Here is a 20,380-nt window from a genome sequence, read left to right as displayed (position 1 = left end):
GGGGGGCTCTGCCACCGGGACCATGCTGCTGCGAACCGCTTGGAGGCGGGTGGCCACGGCCGCGCCCGCGGCTCCGGGGCCGAGGGCCAAGCCGCCCATTCGGGGGCTGCGCCTGCGCGGTACGCTCGGGGGCCCGCTCGCCGCCACCTTCCTGGAGGCGCGGAACTTTCTCCTGGGCTAGGCGACTTACCTGCATATTCAGGAGTCTTCCTCTTCCGCTACCCCGACCCTCTGACCCTTCCTCTTGACTGCATCCCTCAGGTTTTCTCATACCGGCTCTCTGAACCGTTGACTTCGCCGCATCCCCCCACCCGCACTTCACATCCTGCACCGCAGGCCCTCAGAGCCCTAAAATTCGGCCATCGGACCTCTCCTGACCCAATTGTAGAGATGCTAGTGGTCCAGCCAGTAACCTCTGAAGGAGATCTTACCTACCGTCTCCACGTTCCTTCTCAGGGGCTTTGCCCTTTCGGAGATTTCCTCACTCCAACGACGCAATTTGAATGTTGTCTCAGCACCCTACCCTAAGAACCCTCTCTCCCTTACCTCTTTTTTTACAGTTTGCTCAACTTTTCCGATGTTCTGTTTCCTTTTGCGTTGAGATTCGCTCAGCATCGCTTAAACTTATGTCACCTCCGTCCAGCCTTTCCATTCTGTTGTTTGGGATGCCCTGTGTGCAGAGTTGGATCCTCTCTCACCTGGCCCCTCCGTTCCATTTTTTTGTCAGGTATAGACCTTACTCCCCAGTCTGCTGTTGCCTCTGATGCAGCCATTGCTCTGGAGGCGGAGTCAGTGCTGCGACCTCTGTACATGGATGTGCAAGCTACAACTCCTCTGGTAAGGATGGAGGGGCAGCTTTCCCTGAGCTGTTTAGTGGAGTTATACTGTAGAAGTGGCAGTGCACAGAAATGGCTGAATCCCTGTAGAGGTGAGAGCCATTGAGAAGTGTGTGCTGGGAAAGCAATGAGCCAGGAGACTGGAGGCTTACGTTGTAGTCCACTAGAAGTGTCTTTACTGCTTACTAGCTATTGATCTTGGTCAAGTCACTTCATTGCCGGCACTCTCCTAGTAGTTAAAAGCATAGGGTCTGGAATTACTGGACCACTGCTTACTATACGCATTTGGGCAAGAATTAAATAGGTTAAAAGATATAAAGCAGCCCTTAGAATAGTGCCTGGCACATGATGAGCACTGGAATATTAATGCACGTTTTCATCAACATCCTCTCCTAGATATCACATTGCTTGGCAGTGAAAACACCTACAGACACAACTGTCAGGAAAAAGCAGTGTTTGTAGATTATCTGAGGAGATGGTAGAATAAAATGATTTAAGACAGATTGGGGAAAAAAAGACAGATTGGGAGGAGAGTGTATTAAGATAATATTTGGTTAGAACCTGAGGGGATGGGAGAATGTTTGAGGCCTAATCTAGGCAGGGTCTGAAGGATTGGGGGTGTGTTGAGGCAGGTTGGGTAGGTCAGGGGATGGAGTGGGGCCCGAGTTAACTATGGGCTCAAGGAGACTGGTCTGTTCTGTTTTGTCCAGGACCCTCGGGTGCTTGATGCCATGCTCCCTTACCTAGTCAACTACTATGGAAACCCACACTCCCGGACACATGCTTATGGCTGGGAGAGTGAGGCTGCCATGGAATGTGCTCGCCAGGTTAGTACAGAGGACTCTAGGAAGTTCTGATGTCAGAGGTTTCAGTGACCTGTGGGTGGCATTTTTTTTTTTTTTTAGTATCTGTGGGTGAAGGTGGAAATGGTTTGGGGCTCTCTCAGCAAGAGATTCAAAGGACAGGCCTTTGGAGTCCCTCTGAAGGCATTCGATTAGTTTCCACATTTCCTGGCTAACTGACCTTTGTTATTTTGTTATCTGACTTCTCGAAGCTTCAGTTTCCTCACATTGAAAATGGAGGTTGAGGGGAGTCCAGTGGATAGAATTCTGGGCTTTCGCTCCTGGGGGTCTCGATTTGATCTCTGTTCAGGGAACTAAGATCCAGCAAACTGTGTGGCATGTCCAAAAGAAAATGGAGATTGTAGTAGTTCCTACTCCTTAAGGTTTTGGGGTGGATTAAATCAGACAATACTAGTGATATGTTTGTAGACATGATGCCTGTGCATACTAAGAACTCATAAGTGCTTTTTCAAAAACACCAAAGTTGTTATTAATTGGATTTGGGATGTAGTTGAATATATCCCTTTGTCTGATCCTAGTGGGTACAGAACTGCTTCTTGAGCAGTTGACAGATTGCGGTGGAGCTCTTCATGCTCCAGGCTGCTGTCTTAGTTGTCACCACAGCCCCATTCCTGCTGAGGAAACTAATGCTCCTTATTTCTGCTTCTTGTCTTGACTTGCAGCAAGTAGCATCTCTGATTGGGGCTGATCCTCGTGAGATCATTTTCACTAGCGGTGCTACTGAATCCAACAACATAGCAATTAAGGTAAGAGAACCAGAAGGCATATCTGGGCCTTCCTGACCTGGGAGATGGTTTCCTGCCATCAGTTAGGCTCATGTGTCTTTCCCAGTCACCCACCTTCATCATATCATGAAAAAAGACACAGACACATCACCCTTTTTCTAATTTGTTGCTTCCTTCAGCCCTGTGTAGTTGACTGTATCTAAAGTTTGCTCCTGGTGAACTGAATTCAGTCACGTAGTTGGATAGGAAAGGAAGTGGCTCTTGGGTCATCAACCACGTGGTGTTTTGGATGACAGCTACTTCAGAGGATAAATGGTGACTCAATCCTTTTTCCCATCCTTTAGATCTACTCACAATGAAGTCCAGAATACACTCGTAATTGAATAGATTTCTCTGCTTCTTATGACCAAGTTTACCCTTATATCTATGATTTCAGGGCTGCCTTTTTCTCAGCCTTCCTTTTCTCTCCAGTGAGATCTGTTTGCAGCAAGTTCTTCCTGTTTCTTTAGATGTCCCTGTTTTTAAGTCCTGGTTGCCTAGGTGCTGTCTGAAGACATTTACTTAATCACCTGTTCTGAGATTAGTCACTCTGTCCTTGGGACGTCTTTGATGCTAACGAAAGTAAAATTCCACTCTCAGTAATCATGTCAGTGTTTCATAGAACATAGTCATGCCTGACTGGGGCCTGGTTACCAGGGTCACTTGTGTAAATACCAAGGCTCTGATAAATTGTGGGCTGCTGTAGGTTCAGTGCTGGCTCTGTCCCCTCTCATCATGGTCTCTCACCTGTGTTGCCAGTATTGTTTTTTCTGACCTTGGACTCTGTAGGAGGCCTAGGCCTGGGCCAGGTTCCAGAGTCATCAGCACTCACCGGATCCTGTTAACAGGAGTGTCCTTCCTTGGGACTGCAGAGACCTCAGAGCCATGCGTGTGGTCTCTTCAAAGATGAGGATGGTTTCTGGAATGGGGAGCGTTTTCAAAACTTTGAAAATATTTGCTTTGAAAGCTTCCACAGATTCTCAGACCTCAAGGTCAAGGATTGCTAAGAGTGGTTGTGACCGTTTTCCCCTTAGACTCCTGGATGGGTAAATATCTGTCTGCTGGTAGAGGATTCAACATTCTGGGTAACTGAGATAGGAGGAGGGGGAGGGACCTTTTAAATGTTTTCATTTTTATGTTCCTTGTCCCTAAGAACATTTTTATGTAGTCATAATTTTGGCCTAATTAGTTTCATATTCTGCTTTTAACATAGTACCCTGGGAGGGGTGGGGTTGCACCTTTTATTTAAGTTTTTTAAGGAATTCATGTATATGCAGTGAAATTTTTTTAACCCTATGGAAAGATTTATTTATTAATTTTTACCAGAGTATAGTTGCTTTACAATGTTGTGTTTATACTGTACAGTGAAGTGAATCAGCTATAAATACACATATATCCCCTCTTTTTTAGATTTCCTTCCCATTTAGATCACCACAGAGTACTGAGTAGAGTTCCCTGAGCTATACAGTAGGTTCTCATTATATGGAAAGGTTTAAACTTGAGTGTAGATCTTCCATTTCCTCGTCCCTACCAAAGAGACCTCAAGTCTGTTTAGTATTGTTCCAGAAAACAAATTGTACACACATATGCGTTTGCTTTTAATAGTTTCACATATTGTAGCATCCACATTTATTTTTCCATAGCCAATAATAACATGTTATGTTTTTCCATTTTAAACTCCATAATGTTTAATATACCTACATTATTTTTCATGGAGTTGTATTATTGCAGTTTACTCTTTATTCCTCTATTGTTGGATGTGTTTAATCTCTCCATTTTTTTTAAGGATTGTGAATACAATGAAAGCATATTTTGTCTCTATAGTATCATCTATGCTTTGAAATATTTCCCTAAATTCCCAAAAGAGGAGTCACAGTAAAGAGTGCTAATACAGCTTTTTTAAAAAATTTATTTATTTTTTAATTGAAGGATAGTTGCTTTGCAGAATTTTGTTAATACAGCTTTTAAGACATCTTTATAAATAATTCTCTGAAGAGTTTGTAGTGTAAGTACTGCCATCAGCAAGGAATGAGTATATGAGTTTTACTTCTACACTGCCAGCTTTAGGTATCAGTATCACCATATTTATATGTTTTGTTGTTTACACAGAAATAAAACATATATACCCTACCATGTGTAAAATAGATAGCTAGTTGGAAGCTGCTATAATAGCACAGGAGCTCAGCCCCGTGCTCTGTGATGACCTAGAGGGGTGGGATGGGGGTGGAGTGGGAGGGAGGCTCTAGAGAGAGGGAATATATGAATGTTGTTGTTTAGTCTCTAAATTGGTCTGACTCTTTGCAAACCCATGGACTGTAGTCTGCCAGATTCCTGTGTCCATGGGATTTTTTTAGGCAAGATACTGGAGTGGGTTGCCATTTCCTTCTACAGGGGATCTTCTTGATCCATGGATCAAACCCACTTCTCTTATACTGGCAGATGGATTCTTTATCACTGAGCCACCAATTCCTGCTGATTCATTTGTGGTACAGCAGAAACTGTTACTAATACAACATTGTAAAACAGTTATCCTCCAATTAAAAAAAAAAAGAAATAAATGAGAAACACTTTTCCTGGGATACAAGGATAGGGATGTTTTCCATTTTCCATCTATGATATAATAAAAAATGTATTTGGTCTTTGTTCTCTGTTCCTAGCACAGGGCTTCAAAAACCCTTGTAGTTTCCTGAATACTAGGAATGTCTTTGTTATTCATAATAAGCCCCCTTGGACCATAATGTGTTTCTGGTGATGAAGTGATTCTTGGTGGGCCCTTAGATAGTTTTAAGATGTAGGCTGGTCACTCCAGAAGGACGAAGAAGATGTGATTAGAGGGTTGTAACTTTGATCTGGGGAAGAAAGGGGGTTGGAGATTGAGTCTAGTCATATGGCCAGTGATTTAATCAGTCACGCCTGTGTTATATGAAACCACTGTAAAAACTGGAAAATGAGGGGGAATTCCCTGGTGGTCCAGTGGCTGGGACTCCATGCTCCCAATGCAGGGGGCCCAAGTTCGATCCCTGGTCAGGGAACTAGGTCCCACATGCCACAACTAAGACCCCAGTACAGCCAAATAAATAAATAAAAATAAATATTAAAAAACAAAACAAAACTGGGAAACAAGAGTCAGAGGAGCTTCCAGGTTAGCTAACATGTGGATGTCCTGGCGGGTGGCATGCTTGATGCTCTGAGCCCTTCCCTGCCTCAGACCTCATCCTGTGCAGCTCTTCCGTTTGGCCATTCATGGGCTCTATCTTCTGTGATAAAGCTATGATAGTAAGTGTAGTGTTTTCAGTGAATTCTGTGAATCATAGGGGATTACTGAATCTTAGGGGGCTATGCATCACCAGCTCAATGGACATGAGTTTGAACAAACTCCCTGAGATAGTGAAGGACAGGAAAGCCTAGAGTTTTGCAGTCCATTGTGTCACAAAGAGCTGACTTAGTGATTAAACAACAACAACAAGGGGGCTGTGGGAAGTCTTTTATTTGTAGCCATCTGGGGAAATATGGATGGGGAGCTTGTGACATCTAGGCCTCACAGCTGGCATCTGAAGTGGAGGCAGACCTGTGAGACTGAGGCACTTAACCTGTGGGATTTTCACTAGTGGGATAGTTAGTGTCAGAATTAAGTTGAATTGTAAGACACACAGTTGTCAGAGAATTGATGTTGGACCATACCACCCTTATCCACTTACTCAAGTCACTGCTGTCTCTCTGAGCATATTCTTCATTTTTCCACCACCACCAACTTGTAGGGAGTGGCCAGGTTCTACAGGTCCCGGAAAAAGCACTTGATCACCACACAGACAGAACACAAATGTGTCTTGGACTCCTGCCGTTCACTGGAAGCTGAGGGCTTTAAAGTCACCTACCTCCCGGTGAAGAAGAGTGGAATCATTGACCTGAAGGTAAGAGGGCATGATAGGGGGAGCCTGGCTTCAATCTATAAAACTGTCTCTTTAGCCTCAGCTGGAGCTTGAAAGACTAGATCTAATGGTGAGGGAGGGCTTTAGAGAAATAGGTCTCTCAGTGGGACCCAGAGTATGTTCTCCTTGAGAGGGCACCATCTTCCTTTTGTCTGGAGGATTTGTTTCTCAGCTTAGTTGGTGCTTCCTGGTCTGTGTGAGAGCCACTGACCATGTATGCAGGATGCCAGAGACTAACACTCACCGTGGGAAAGCTTTGGCCTCCTTCACCCTTCACTGATGTTTCTCATCCTTCAAAAGGGTAGGTGTAGTTTTGTGAAGAATATTTCCCTTTGGGACCCGTATAGATGTTTTTAAATTTTATTTATTGATTCATTAATTTCTGGCTGCGCTGGGTCTTGGTTGCCTTGTGTGGGTTCCCTGTAGTTGTGGTGCACAGGCTCCTCACTGTGGTGGCTTCTTTTGTTGTGGACGATGGGCTCTAGGTGCATGGACTCAGTAGTTGCAGCACATGGGCTCAATAGCTGCAGCTCGAAGGCTCTAGAACGTGGGCTTAGAAGTTGTGGTGCACAGCTTAGTTGCCCTACAGCACGTGGGATCTTCCCGGACCAGGAATCGAACCCTTATCCCCTGCATTGGTGGGCAGATTCATATCCACTGTGTCAGGAAAATCTGATTCACAATTTTCAAAAGGTATATTCCATTTATAGTTATTACAAAATATTGGCTATATTCCCTGTGTTGTACAATATATCCTTATAACTTATTTTATACAGTTTTTGCCTCTTTTTATTTTATTATTTTAAAATTTTGGGCTGCACCCTGTAGCATGTAGGATCTTAGTTCCTTAACCAGGGATCAAACCCACACCCCCTGCATTGGAATTCTTTAACCACTGGACTGCCTGGGAAGTCCCTTATTATTTTTATTCCAACAGGTTTTTTTTTTTTTTTTTTTTGCTGCACCTTGAGGCATGTAGGTTCTCAGTTCCCTGATCAGGGATCGAGCCATTCCCTTTATTTTATTTAATGGCTTTTTACTTCTTTGCTCTGTTGTGTGCCTGTGCCTATTTTTCCACTAGGCTTAGCTTCCTGAACTTGGGGAGTGCATATTTTCTGTATTTTCATTTCTCGTAATACTTAACATAATGTCTTTCTTTCACTCTCTACTATTTATTGTGTCATAGTGCCAGGCACTGGGGATAAAGGGACGAATAAGACAAGCCTAGTCTGTGCTTTCAAGGAGCTTATATTCTAGTGAAAGGACAGGTAACATGTAAACAAATGTATAAATAATTATGAATTGGGATATATACTATAAAGGAAGTAAAGAAGAAGCTGAGAGAAATGAAACATTGAGAACTTCCATTAGACCAGTGTCAGGGAAAGCATCATAGATGCTGGGAGGTTGATTACTAGTTTCTTTAGGATAAATGTTTCCGTCAGATGTGGTCCCTATGTCAATGTTAATAGTAACCTTGTTTTTTACTACTTATTTTGTTCTTTGCCACTTACTCTGACAACCTTATGTAGGAAAGGCTCCCCCTCTTTTTTTTTAATGAAGTTTTTAATTTTTAAATTATAGATTCTCATGTAGTTGTCAGAAGTAATATAGACAGATCTCATGTATCCTTTATTCATTTCCCTTAATGATAACATCTAGCAAAAGTATAGTATAATATTACAACCAGGATATTGATGTTGATACAATCTCCTGGTCTTGTTCTGATTTCCCTGGTTTTACTTGTACTCACTTGTGTGTGTGTGTTTAGTTCTATGCATTCTAGTTTCATCACATGTGTAGGTTTATGTAACTATCACCACAGTGATGCCTTATTTTTTTTTCTAAATATGTATTTAGTTTTGGCTATGCTGGGTCTTCATTGCTGCCTGGAGGCTTTCTCTAGTGGTGAGCAGGGGCTACTCTAGTTGTGTTGTATAGTCATCTCATTGCAGTGGCTTCCCTGCTGCAGAGCACAGACTCTGTGGTGTGCGGGCTTCAGTAGTTGAGACATGTGGGCTCAATATTTGTGGCTCGAGGACTCCAGAGAACAGACTCAGTAGTCGTGGTGCATGGGTTAGTTGCTCCATGGCTTGTGTGATCCTCCTGGACCAGGGATTGAAGCAGTGTCCCCTGCATTGCCAGGTGGATTCTTAACCACTGGACTACCAGGGAAGTCCCATGGAATTCTTTTAAAACCACTAATTTGATCACCATTTCTTTAATTTTGTCATTTCAGTAATGTTATGTAAATGAAATGTTAGTAATATAGTGTGTAACCTTTTGGGATTGGCTATTTTCACTTAGCATAAGTCTTAGGCGAATCATTTAAGTTGTCGCCTGTCTCTGTAGTCTGTTCCTTTTTGTTGCTGAGTAGTAGTCCACAGAATGGAAGTACCACAGTTTCTTTAGCCATTTCCCTATTGAAGGACCTCTGGCTTGTTTTAGATTTTGGCTATTAAGAGTAAAGTAATCATGGTCATTTATAGGTTTCTTATGTGAATTTAAGCTTGCATTTCCCCAAGGTAATGCCCAAGAGTGCAGTTACTGGGTCATATGGTAATTTCATGTTCAGTTTTATAAGAAACCAAAGCTGCCAAACTGTTTTCCAGTGTGGTTGTACCATTTTATATTCCCGTCAGTAGTGTATGAGTGATTCGGTTTCTTTGCATCCTAGCCAGCATTTTGTGTCATTGCTATTTTAATTTTACTCACTCTTGTAGGTGTGTAGTGAAAGGCCCCTGTTCACAACTAAGCTTGCTTACATTCTGAGTTAGAGACGACTCTGTTCATACTATATGGTCTCTTTACTCCTGATATTCTTAGGAACTAGAGGCTGCCATCCAGCCAGATACCAGCCTGGTCTCAGTCATGACTGTGAACAATGAAATTGGAGTGAAGCAGCCCATTAAGGAAATAGGTAAGTATCATGGGTGGACCCTGATGCTTGCCCACCACTGGGATCCATCTGAGGAGCAGGACTGGACTAGGAGCTGAAAGACTATATAGAGTGCAATAAGGAAACCTAGGGAAAGAGGGCTTCAGTTCCTTGTTCAAGGACATATTGTAAATGGCACAGCTAGTATTTGAACCCAGGTCTTATACCACTTGAGCTTCCCAGATGGTGCAGTGGTAAAGAATCTGCCTGCCAGTGCAAGAGACGCAAGAGCCTTGGGTTCGACCCCTGGGTTGAGAAGATCCCCTGGAGGAAGAAATGGCAACTCATTGCAGTATTCTTGCTGGGAAAATCCCATGGACAGAGAAGCCTGGGGGGCTACAGTCCCCGTGGTCATAGAAGAGTGGGACACGACTGAGCACACATGCACTGCACTGCTGTCCTTTTCATTTTACCGCAGCTGGTGCAGAAAGCAAAACAAAGAACCTCCACCTTTTTTTCTCTTCCTCTTTTAACTTTTTCGTTTTAGAACATCTGTTCACTGTGCTCATTTGGAGCCAGAGACATGTACCCCGTAACTTCTTAGGTACATTAGCAAATAGATCTATTAATTTTTGCTTCTTTTAAATCAATAAGGATCTAAAAATTAATCTGGTATATTGAAAGGCCAGTGTTAATGAGGTAGGAAGAGTCTTATGAATCAGAATATTGGATGTATTTTGATTTGATGCTTTGTGCTTTTTTTTTGACCACCATAACTTTTATTATTTTTGTAAGTTGGACTGTAATTGCTTTACAATGTTGTGTTAGTTTCTGCTGTACAATGAAGTGAATCAGTTGTATGTTTACATATGATCCCCTCTTTCTTGGACCTCCCTCTGACGCCCCTCCCCCCAACCATCCCACCCATCTAGGTCATCAGAGAGCACCAAGCTGAGCTTCTTGTACTTTACATTGGTTCCCGCTAGCTATCTATTTTACAGGTGGTAGTGTATATGTGTCAATCCTAATCTCTCAATTAATGGACATTATGTGGAATCTAGAAAAATGGTACAGAGGAACCTATTTCCAGGCTAGGAGTAGAGATGCAGGCATAGAGAATGGATGTGTGCACTTGCCCTTATTTATTCTAGTCAAGGACACGAGAGCTGAGAATGAGAGAGAGAAAGAGAGAGAGAGAAAGAGAGAAGTGATTTACTACGTGGCTAGGGCCAATACCAGATGTAATTTTGCCTCAGAACTCATAGTATATTATAGGACCACTGCCAGGTTACTTCCTAACATTGTGTTCTGGTTCTTCCCCTCTGTTGTTTTCTCAGGGCAGATTTGCAGTTCCAGAAAGGTGTATTTCCATACCGATGCAGCCCAGGCTGTTGGAAAAATCCCACTTGACGTCAATGACATGAAAATTGATCTCATGAGCATCAGTGGTCACAAAATCTATGGTCCCAAAGGTACTAGCCCCTCCTAGATTTCCTCCTCCCTGCACCACCCAACCCTTTGACAGGTGTTCCTGAGATTCATTTGGGACTCTCACTGCTCTCAGAGGAAGAGTGCTCTGCAGAATGCAGGTGTCATTTAATAATAGCCAGGAACAGTTGCCTATTTGCAGATTCTAGCAGTTACTATAAGCAGTCCATCCTTCACTGGTCTCTTTAGAAAATCCTTTCATGTAGATGTTAATTCGGTTGAGGAACAAAGGTTTTGTCATATCAAATTAGCTTGATAAGTCCAGTTATCTTGTCTAATCAACTGTGATTTGCAGATCAATATTCTTTTTTTTTTTTTGATTGTGTGGCATGTGGGATTATAGTTCCCTGACCAGGGATTGAACCCATGGCCCCTGAAGTGGAAGCCTGGAGTCCTAACCACTGGACCTCCAGGGAAGTCTCAGATCAATATTCTTTGAGTCCTTTATTCCCTCGTGTTTTGCTTTAGCCTTAGGGGAAGATTGTATGGGCTTTTATGTGTTTTGGTGTTTGTTCCTAGCTTTGTTAGTCTTTGCTCCTGTTAATCTCTCAAGGTACTTGTCTGTGTCCTATGGTCCTATTGGCATAGGAATATTTTCCAGCTGGAATTCTGCCTTTGCATGCCAGCCTTTGGGAAGAGACTGTTGTCCTCTGTTTTATGGAGGTAGCCATCCAAAATGAACAACTCTTCCTCTCTTTCCTGGGTGAGGGCCTGTGGTGGTTGGTTATGCCAGTATGCTTTCTGTGTCTGCAGGGTGTGTCATCCAGATGGACACCCTATGGGAAAAGGTGTGATAATTCCTGAAAGTACATAAGATGGCTTCTTCTAAAGCAGTAGTCCCCAGCCTTTTTGGCAGCAGGGACCAGTTTCATGGAAGACAATTTTTCCATGGACCAGGGATGGGGGCAGGATGGTTTCAGGATCCAAGTGCATTACATTTAATGTGGACTTTGTTTCTGTTATTAGTACATCAGTTCCACCTCAGATCATCAGATATTAGATCCCAGAGGTTGTGCTTCCAGAGGTTGTAAACAGTGTGTTTTTAAGTTAATTGTTTTTAAAAGCTCAACAGTCATTCTATCTTTAACTAAAATTGGCTTACTGGCTTTTATTGTAGATAAATTTGTTTTAATAAAACTAATTAACTCATATTGAGCAGAAGCTCTGTTCAGCACTAAAATGTATGCAAGTATCCCTCACTATCCAAACTCTTGCTTTTTGGACTCAGAATCTAAATAGATTTAGACGACATGGTAGCCCTCACTCTCCAGATGTAGTGTCTGAGCCCTTACTCTCTGAACTTGGGAACTGCAGAGACTCAGATAGTGTCAGATACCTGAATATGATTTTATTTTCATGGGGAAATGGAATATGTCTTAATAAATGCAGTTTGGTACATCCTGCATTAGTGTCCCCCACCCCCAACATTTTTTATTTTGAAAATTTTGGAGCTAACAGAAAAGTTGAAAGAATTTTTTGACCCCTTTGGAAAGTGATATTTTGTTTCATCTGCCTTTTCCTTTTTCTCTTTTTTTGTAACAAACTTTGTTTCCCAGGGGTCGGTGCCATCTACATTCGCCGGCGGCCCCGTGTGCGTGTGGAGGCCCTGCAGAGTGGAGGGGGGCAGGAGCGGGGTATGCGGTCTGGGACAGTACCCACACCCTTGGTGGTGGGGCTGGGGGCTGCGTGTGAGGTGGCACAGCAAGAGATGGAGGTATGGGGAAAGCAGTTCCCTCCCACAAATTCTTCCCCTGTGCTGGTCTCCTGTTTAGCAGCTTCTTGGCATGACTGGGTCAGATCTTTGCCAGAAGAGGTGGTTTAAGAAAACTGCCTTTCTCTGAGTGCTGCTGGCATCCTGTTCTGAGGGAGGTGTCGTCGTTGCTGTTTAGTCACTCGGTCGTGTCCGACTCTTTGCGATCCCTTGAACTGCAGCCCATCAGGTTCCTCTGTCCATGGGGTTTCCCGGGCAGGCATACTGGAGTGGCTTGCCATTTTCTTCTCTAGGGGATCTTCCTGACCCAGGATCAAACCCGCATCTCCTGCATTGTAGGCGGATTCTTTGCTGCTGGGCCAGCTAGGAAGCCCTGAGGGAGGTCTTATGGGCTCCAAATTCCAGGTCCTTTACTGGAACCACGTGTCCAGTATTTGAGCACCTCTGTGCTCACTGCTGTGGATACAGTGGTCTCCATGAGTAACACAAGACCATAGATGGTTAAATGCACAGTCACTTCTGGGCACAGGGTAGGGTTCCTCATCCTTTATGTCTCTGAGCTGTTAATGGTCACTATGCTTAGTCCTCCCTTGCCTGCTCCTCAGTATGACCACAAGCGAATCTCAAAGTTAGCTGAGCGACTGATACAGAAGATAATGAAGAGCCTTCCAGATGTGGTGATGAATGGGGACCCTGAGCACCATTACCCAGGTATGGTTGTGCCCATTCTGTCCTCGCCTGGAAGAGCCCTAGACTCTGAGCCTCCTCTCACAGTAGTTCTCTCTTTCAGGCTGTATCAACCTCTCCTTTGCGTATGTGGAAGGGGAGAGTCTGTTGATGGCACTTAAGGATGTTGCCTTATCCTCAGGGAGGTGAGTTGGACTGGATAAGCAGGGTCTGTGGCAGGACCAGTTAGTCTGGCTTTAAGTGTCGGGTTAATAAGCTTCCCATTGTGGAGATGACACGCACAGGAGCTTTTGGTTGAGAATAAAAGTCATTTTGTAAGCGCCTATTTTTAGCCAGTTGGGCACAGGCTAAAGTTTGCCACCTTCGGAGGGCTTCCTGTGGTAGAGCTTTGTGCCTTTTGTGGTCCCAGGAGATGCCTGTATCTGTTCTAATGTTATTCTAGTAGTTCTGTTATAGCCCTCTAGAATTCAAGGATGTTCCAGAAGATACCAAGTGTTTAGCTGCTGTCTAGGCTGCTACAGATGATGCATTTGGTTGTAGGGAAGTGATCCCATGGTTCTCTGCCACTTCTTGTTACACTCAGCTCTTGTGGTATCACACTCTGTCATGCTTTGGCTGTGTCCTTGCTCATGGAAGATATCCTCCACAGGGGCCAGAGGAGCTCGATCCACACACTAGAAGGTGCAAGCAGCATCTGTCTCTTTAGCTCTGTCAGATGAGAATGTCTCTTTTGTCGTGATATGACTTCAGGGCTCTGGGGGTTTGTGGCCAGAAGGAGATTGGATGCTGAACTGAGCGAGGCTTTGTGTCTTTCTCCTTAGTGCCTGCACCTCTGCATCCCTGGAGCCCTCTTACGTCCTTCGAGCAATTGGCACTGATGAGGATTTAGCTCACTCTTCTATCAGGTTAGTCAACTGAGCTGCAGCATTTATGAAAGGTGTGCTCTTTTGTATTATTCATTTCCTGTTAGAGTCTTCCTCAGTCTAGTGTTTTTTTTTTTTTTTTTAACAAAAAAGTACCTATTTTTTATTTGGCTGCTCAGGGTCTCAGTTGTGGAATGCAGGATCTTAATTATGGCATGTGGGATCTAGTTTCCTGACCAGGGATAGAGCCCAAGCCCCCTGCATTGGGAGTGGAAAGTCTTAGCTGCTGGACCAATCTAGGGAAATACCCAATCTAGTTTTTCTTATCCCTTCATTCTTCACGAGTTTCTCAAGCAGTGGTTCTCAGACTTCACTGACTATCACCTGGGAAGTTTGTGAATGATGAAGAGGTCTGAGTGCTGCACTCAAGAGATTCTGATTTGCTAGGTTTGGAGTAGGAAACTTCTTCTTGGATGATTCTCAGGTGACCCACAGACCATGTTTGGAGAAACTGTCCTGCAGGGGAAGGACTGTGTCTCTCCACGTCTTGTGGAGTAGAGCCTCATTGGGTACTTGCTGAATGAACTTACCCTGGTGCCACAGGTCTGATGCAGAGTTCCTCTCTGCGTCTTTTTCAGGTTTGGCATTGGCCGTTTCACTACAGAGGAGGAAGTGGACTACACAGTGGAGAAGTGCATTCACCATGTGAAGCGTCTTCGAGAAATGAGGTAGGCACTCTTGTTCCAGAGACTCTTTGGAAGAAACTGCAGTGGTAGCTCCTTTCTTGTCCTCAAGCTATATATTCACCCTGCCAGAAACCAAAGTTTGAAAATCCTTGGCTTTCAGGATTTAGAGGAAGTCCTAAGGCAGGAAAGTGGATTTTCTTGGCTGCTTGTAAGAAAATGAAACGGTGTCTTTAAAAACTAAAGAACCACATAAATTCAGATTGTTTTCATTATTTTATTAATTTATTTATTTGGCCTTGAGGCTTGCAGGATCTTAGTCCCCTGACCAGAATCCAACTGTGCTCCCTGCAGTGGAAGCACAGAGTCCTAACCACTGGACCTCCAGGGAATTCCCCGTCATTTTATTGATAATATTAATCGTGGTCTTGCATTTACTGATAATATTAATCGTGGTCTTGCAGCCATATCAATGCAGAATTCATGACTTGTAGACTAAGTTTAGGAAAACTCTATGAGATAGGGATTCTTAATTTGGGTTCTGTGGCTGAACTTCAGGATAACCCTGAAATTGTATGCTGTGTTTTACAGTTGTGCATTTTCTATGGAAGAAAGTCCATAGTTTTCATCAGATACTCAAAAGGTTAAGAACTTTTACTCAGTTTGCTTTGTAAAGATGCTTACAAAGGTCAAGATCCTTTACCAACCAGCTGCTACTAGGGGTTCTCCTAATAATCATAGGCTCTATGTTCATGGGAACATAAAGGCCTCTGGAATTCTTCAGAACTCTGTTCTGGTTCAGTTTGACTTTCAGGATTTTCTTGGTCTAGTTGGCAAGAGTGAGGTAGTTCAGGTACATACTGCTTTCCTTTGTGAGCTCCCCAGCCTTTCTAGGCTGTGAATTTTCCTTCACAGAGTCTGGTTGTATTGCTTAAATATCTATAGCTTGCTTAGCTTTGTTAGGCTCAGGATTCCTCCTTGGCTTGGCTCTCTTGTACTCTCTCACTTGGCACACTCAGGGGGCATTTCTACTGACTATGCTGCCAAGTGAGACATTCCTCATAACTGTGTGTTTTCAGCATCTTCACCCTATTCCTTCTGATGCCTTGCAAACAATTTCAACCTCGTCCCATTAGCCCTCAGCCAGAGTTTTATTTTGTGAGCCTGTGATATTAAGTCACCTTCCCTAAAGAGAAGGCTAACTTCAGAGTCTTGGAAAATGTCAAATAGAAAGGTGCTGGGGGACTTCCCCGACAGTCCAGTGGTTAAGACTGTGCTTCCACCGCAGGGCACACAGATCTGTACCTGGTCGGGAAATTAAGATCCCAGCATACCATGTGGTACAGCCAAAAATAAAGTAAAAAAAAAAAAAAAAAAGTGTGCTTGGAATGCATAGTGTAATGGAGAGAGATAAACCAAGTTAACTGGAGAACTCCAAAATCCTATGGTTGTAACACATTGAAGTAATATCTGGTCTGGGAACATTATCTAAGGCATTCAAGCTGAAGGGGATCAGAGTTTAGCAGAGATCTCTCAGCAGCTGTTCTTGTATGAAATGGGATGCCCAAGTCCAAGACTCAGAAGATCCTTTTGAATTGGAGGTGGGGATGTTGGAAGTAGAGTCACCTCTGGGGAGATGAATCTTGTGGGAGCTGGATAATGGTGATACATACCCAGGTGATTTAGGGCCAGGTTCTGAGAAGTAGAGCAAAACCAAGAAGCAGGTGCCGAAAAGTCCATTTGTGTTCGGGGTTAGTAGAGAGGCTGAAACTTGCTGCTTATACTTGCTCTAAGGGTCTTGGTTCTCCCAGGGAAACTGTGTCCATAGCCTCTCACAAGTGGCTTGAGAGCTCCATGAATATAACCACACTTGACACTCTTGGAGTGGCTTCATTGGAGCTGAGCCTGGGGTACCTAGTTATTAATGTTGGCAGCTGGGGAGAGGCTAGAGCTGACAAGGACTTTCTCAGACATCTGAGAAAGACTTGATAACCTCTTGTTTTGGGGTTATCAGGGTAGGAAGTAGAGGAGAGACAAGAACAGATGGAGGCAAGTTAGGGCTCAGTGCTATCTGCTTCCTAAGCCTTCACTCATCCAAATACCTCTTCTCTTTGGCAGCCCTCTCTGGGAGATGGTGCAGGATGGCATTGACCTCAAGAGCATCAAGTGGACCCAACACTAGAAGAGTGGGCCTCTAAGTTTGTGCTGGCTCCTCCTGCCTCATCAACTCATGCACAGCCAGGCATTTCTTTACCCCAGTGGCTGCTCCGTGTTCAAACCAGAACTGGTGTAGCCCACCTGACTTCAGCATTGGCCTGCCTCTAAGACAGAAACATGAGAAAACTGTCTTTCTCTGGCCTCAGCTCCTTTGGTGGGGAACATTCCCCATTTCTTTCCAGGAATCCTTCTCTGGTCTTATAGTGAGTGGATGTTCTTATCCTGAATCAGGAGGGACATTTGCTATGAGCTGCTGCTGGACACATCTGTATCCTTGGTGGAGAGAGCCAGAGGAACTACAAAAACGCTTTTGTTCAGGGACCCTGATGCCCTGGGTGGATGGACATTTGAGTTGTTGCTTACCGCTGCTGAGAGACTCACTTCTTCCGATAGAAGCATAATCATCTATGACTTCATCTTTTTTGTGGCTCCAAAGGCTACCTCTTCATATCGTCTATAGACTGAACTGCAAGTTTCTTAGAAGGCTTGTCTCCTCTGTGTTCTTGTCCTTCTTTTCTTTTGACCTAATGGAGCTAGAAATATCTGTATGACTGAGTCTACCTAGTCTTGTAGTAATTTATGTTTCTTTTTAAAAAAAATTGTTAATTTGAAGATAAGAGGAATAAAATCATCTTCCTGTATTTATTCTATGAGATGCTCAAGGAGAATTCCTGGAGAAGGAAATGGCAATCCACTCCAGTGTTCTTGCCTGGAGAATCCCAGGGACAGGGGAGCCTAATAATTAAATAAGGCTATTATTATAGACTGTGATGAGTGCTGTGGCAGAAATTGAGTGGTAGAGAAAGTAACAGGGAAAGAACCTACCATGCTGGGTATACTAGGAAAGCTTTTTTGAGGAGGTGTTAATTAAGCACAAACATGATTTCTAGCCATCAAAAGAACTGGGGATTGGTGAGGAATAAGAAGGAACAGTAACAGCAAAGGGCCTGAGGCATGAAAAAGCATGGTGTTTGAGAAACAGAGGTCAAAACAGCCAGAGTAGAGTTTTGCGATTTGCGGGTCTGAAACCATAAGTGGGAGGTTACCAGCATTAAAAGGGGGAAGAAAGAAATTTTATTAGAGTACATCACATGTAAATATTTAAAAATTTTATTGAAGTATAGTTGATTTAAAATGTTACATTAATTTTTGCTGAAGAGCAAAGTTACTCAGTTATATGTATCTTCGTATTTTCCATTATGGTTTATCACAGGACATTGAGTATAGTTCCCTATGAAATACAGTAGGACTTTGTTGTTTATCCATCCTGTATATATACTAGCTTGTATCTACTAATCCCAAACACCTGATCTTTTTCTTCCCTACTTGCCTCCCCCTTGGCACCTGCAATTCTGTTCTCTGTATCTTCCTCTAGTGTACAACAGGTGGTCAAGATGACATCTATGTCCTGCCAGTTCAGACCGAAAGCCACTCTGAGTCCTCTGAATTCTCAAATAAAATTGGTGGGTTCCTGACTAAAAGATCTGAATTTAGTTTCGACTTGTAACATATCAGACATAGGAAAGGAGAAATGAACTGAAACAGTGTCCGTTTCTCCATCGGCCATCTCAAGGAGAAGCAAAAGATTTTCAGGGAGTTGAGGGTGTTCCTGAGGGGAATCTTAGTTTCTGACCAGGGATCAAACCCCTGCAGGCATGGCCCCCCCCAAAAAAATCAACATATGGGTACAAATATCTTTCTGAATTATAATTTTACTTGGGTATATGCCCAATACTGGGATACTGGATCATATGGCAACTCTAGTTTTAGTTTTGTGAGGAAGTTCCATACTGTTTTCCGTAATGGCTGCACCAATTTACACTCCCACCAACAGTATAGCACATATGTTAAGTATCTTATTTTTATCACAGATTTTAATGAGTTTACAGGTTGCAAATATATTTCTTATGTGAGTGATACTCAAAGTTTGAAGGCCACTAGGCTAAAGTATGGTAAATGCAGACAAATGAGGAGGAGGAGATGGAATTAATAGTTTTCTGAATAAACTGTTTTATTTTGAATAATCTTAGATTTAGAGAAATGTTGCAAAGACAGTATAGAGTTGCATGTCTATCACCCAATTTCCTCTAATTTTTAACATCTTACTTAAAACTATGATGTCAAAACTAAGAGACTGACATCTATACATCAGTATTAACTAAACTTCAGATTTCATTCAGATTTCACCAGTTTCCCCACTAATGTCCTTTTTCTACTCCAGGATTCAATCCTGGGTACCATGTTGTACTTAGTAGATTTTGTTCTTAACGCACTGCATTTTACCTGCAAAAAGTATATATAATGAAGTACCAGTCGCTCAGTCGTGTCCGACTCTTTGCGACCCCATGAACCCCAGCATGCCAGGCCTCCCCGTCCTTCACCGACTTCCGGAGTCCACCCAAACTCAAGTCCATTGTGTCGGCGATGCCATCCAACCATCTCATCCTCTGTCGTCCCCTTCCCCTCCTGCCCTCAGTCTTTCCCAGCATCATACATTTGTTTAAAAGCGTGATCTGTTTTGTTTAAGTCACACTCAGCTAGCACCAGGCTAGTCTGCAACACAAATCTTCCCCAAACTTGGGAGTTTTGGGGAATTTAGTCTCTGATTTTGTTAGTCAATTGCCTCTTTTTCTGCCTTGGAAGATTAGTTCAATTATGGTAACATTAATCAAGAGATAGGATATATACGAGCGAGTGGAGTCTGCGAGGCTTAGGACCTAAGCAGCACAAGAATAATTTTTTCTATAATAAAACCATACCAAAGTGCAGTCGTGGAGAGGTTAACGAGGACTGGTAAGGCTCCCCGGGCTGAAAATTTTAAATTTCACCACCATTTTGTGGTCCTTTTAATCTCAAAACAATTCTGCGAGGTAGGCAGTATTTTCCTCCTTTCGCAGAGGCTCGAATAGAAGAAACTGCTTGAACCCAGGCGCCAAATACTTGAGCGGATCCCATCAAGGAGCGTCGCTCCCCTAAAGGCGAAGCTAGTGCGCAAACGTCGCAAACTTCTCACAAGAAACACAGGCAACTTCCGGGAGCTTCCCGAGATGCTCAGCCCGCTTGCGCCGCTCCGCCCCGTGACGTCAGTCACTCCGCCCCGCCCTTTCTGGAACGCTGAGCTGCGGAGCGGGCCGGCGGCCATCTTGTGAAGCGGAGAAGAAGGAGGTGGCTGCACTGGGCTCCGGGAAGCCGTTCGGGCTGGGGCTGCCGGCCGCGGGGCGGAGGCACTCGCGCGGGGGGTAACTCGGGTCTGGGTTCAGGTGCCGCGCAGCTCTCGCCGGTAAGACTCCTGCAGCCCCGGAACGGGCGGGGCTGTGCGGGGCTCGAGCCGCCCCTTGGTGGCCCGGGGCGGGGCCTTCGAAGGCCTCGGAGCCCGCCGCAGCGAGCGCCCTACACAAAAGGGTCGGGGCTTAGCTAAGGGGGTCTTGGGGCGCCACTTGCGCCTCTCAGTCCTGAGAGGA

General features: G+C 44.0%; 2 protein-coding genes across 17 annotated transcripts in view; both read left to right on the top strand.

Annotated features, from left to right (window-relative positions):
* Positions 1 to 22: 22 nt before the first annotated feature.
* On the top strand, positions 23 to 17,560 carry NFS1 (NFS1 cysteine desulfurase). Of its 2 annotated transcripts, none has more exons than XM_061437431.1 (13): positions 23 to 119; positions 728 to 837; positions 1,547 to 1,663; positions 2,362 to 2,445; positions 6,222 to 6,374; positions 9,219 to 9,312; positions 10,608 to 10,742; positions 12,315 to 12,472; positions 13,075 to 13,180; positions 13,260 to 13,341; positions 13,978 to 14,061; positions 14,658 to 14,747; positions 16,821 to 17,560. In XM_061437431.1, the coding sequence occupies exons 1-13, from the start codon at positions 23 to 25 to the stop codon at positions 16,882 to 16,884; spliced, it is 1,374 nt and encodes a 457-aa protein (XP_061293415.1). In that variant the 3' UTR covers positions 16,885 to 17,560. The 2 variants fall into 2 exon arrangements, with proteins under 2 accessions (XP_061293415.1, XP_061293416.1); XM_061437432.1 differs by lacking the exon at positions 23 to 119 and adding an exon at positions 136 to 261.
* Positions 17,561 to 20,003: 2,443 nt separating this feature from the next.
* The window catches only part of LOC133259652 (copine-1), a 37,730-nt gene continuing 37,353 nt past the window's right edge, over positions 20,004 to 20,380 (top strand). For 6 of the 15 annotated variants that reach the window (XM_061437406.1, XM_061437403.1, XM_061437401.1 and 3 more), the window contains exon 1: positions 20,020 to 20,199. The gene's annotated coding sequence lies outside the window, so the exon portion shown is untranslated. Of the gene's footprint in view, positions 20,200 to 20,380 lie in introns of all 15 variants that reach the window. The other 9 variants (XM_061437392.1, XM_061437395.1, XM_061437397.1 and 6 more) reach the window with 7 other exon arrangements.

This window comes from Bos javanicus, chromosome 13 (assembly GCF_032452875.1).
Source record: "Bos javanicus breed banteng chromosome 13, ARS-OSU_banteng_1.0, whole genome shotgun sequence".
NCBI lineage: Eukaryota > Metazoa > Chordata > Mammalia > Artiodactyla > Bovidae > Bos > Bos javanicus.
The sequence above is the reverse complement of the archived record's forward strand: the minus strand, read 5'-3'. Positions and strand labels throughout refer to the sequence as shown.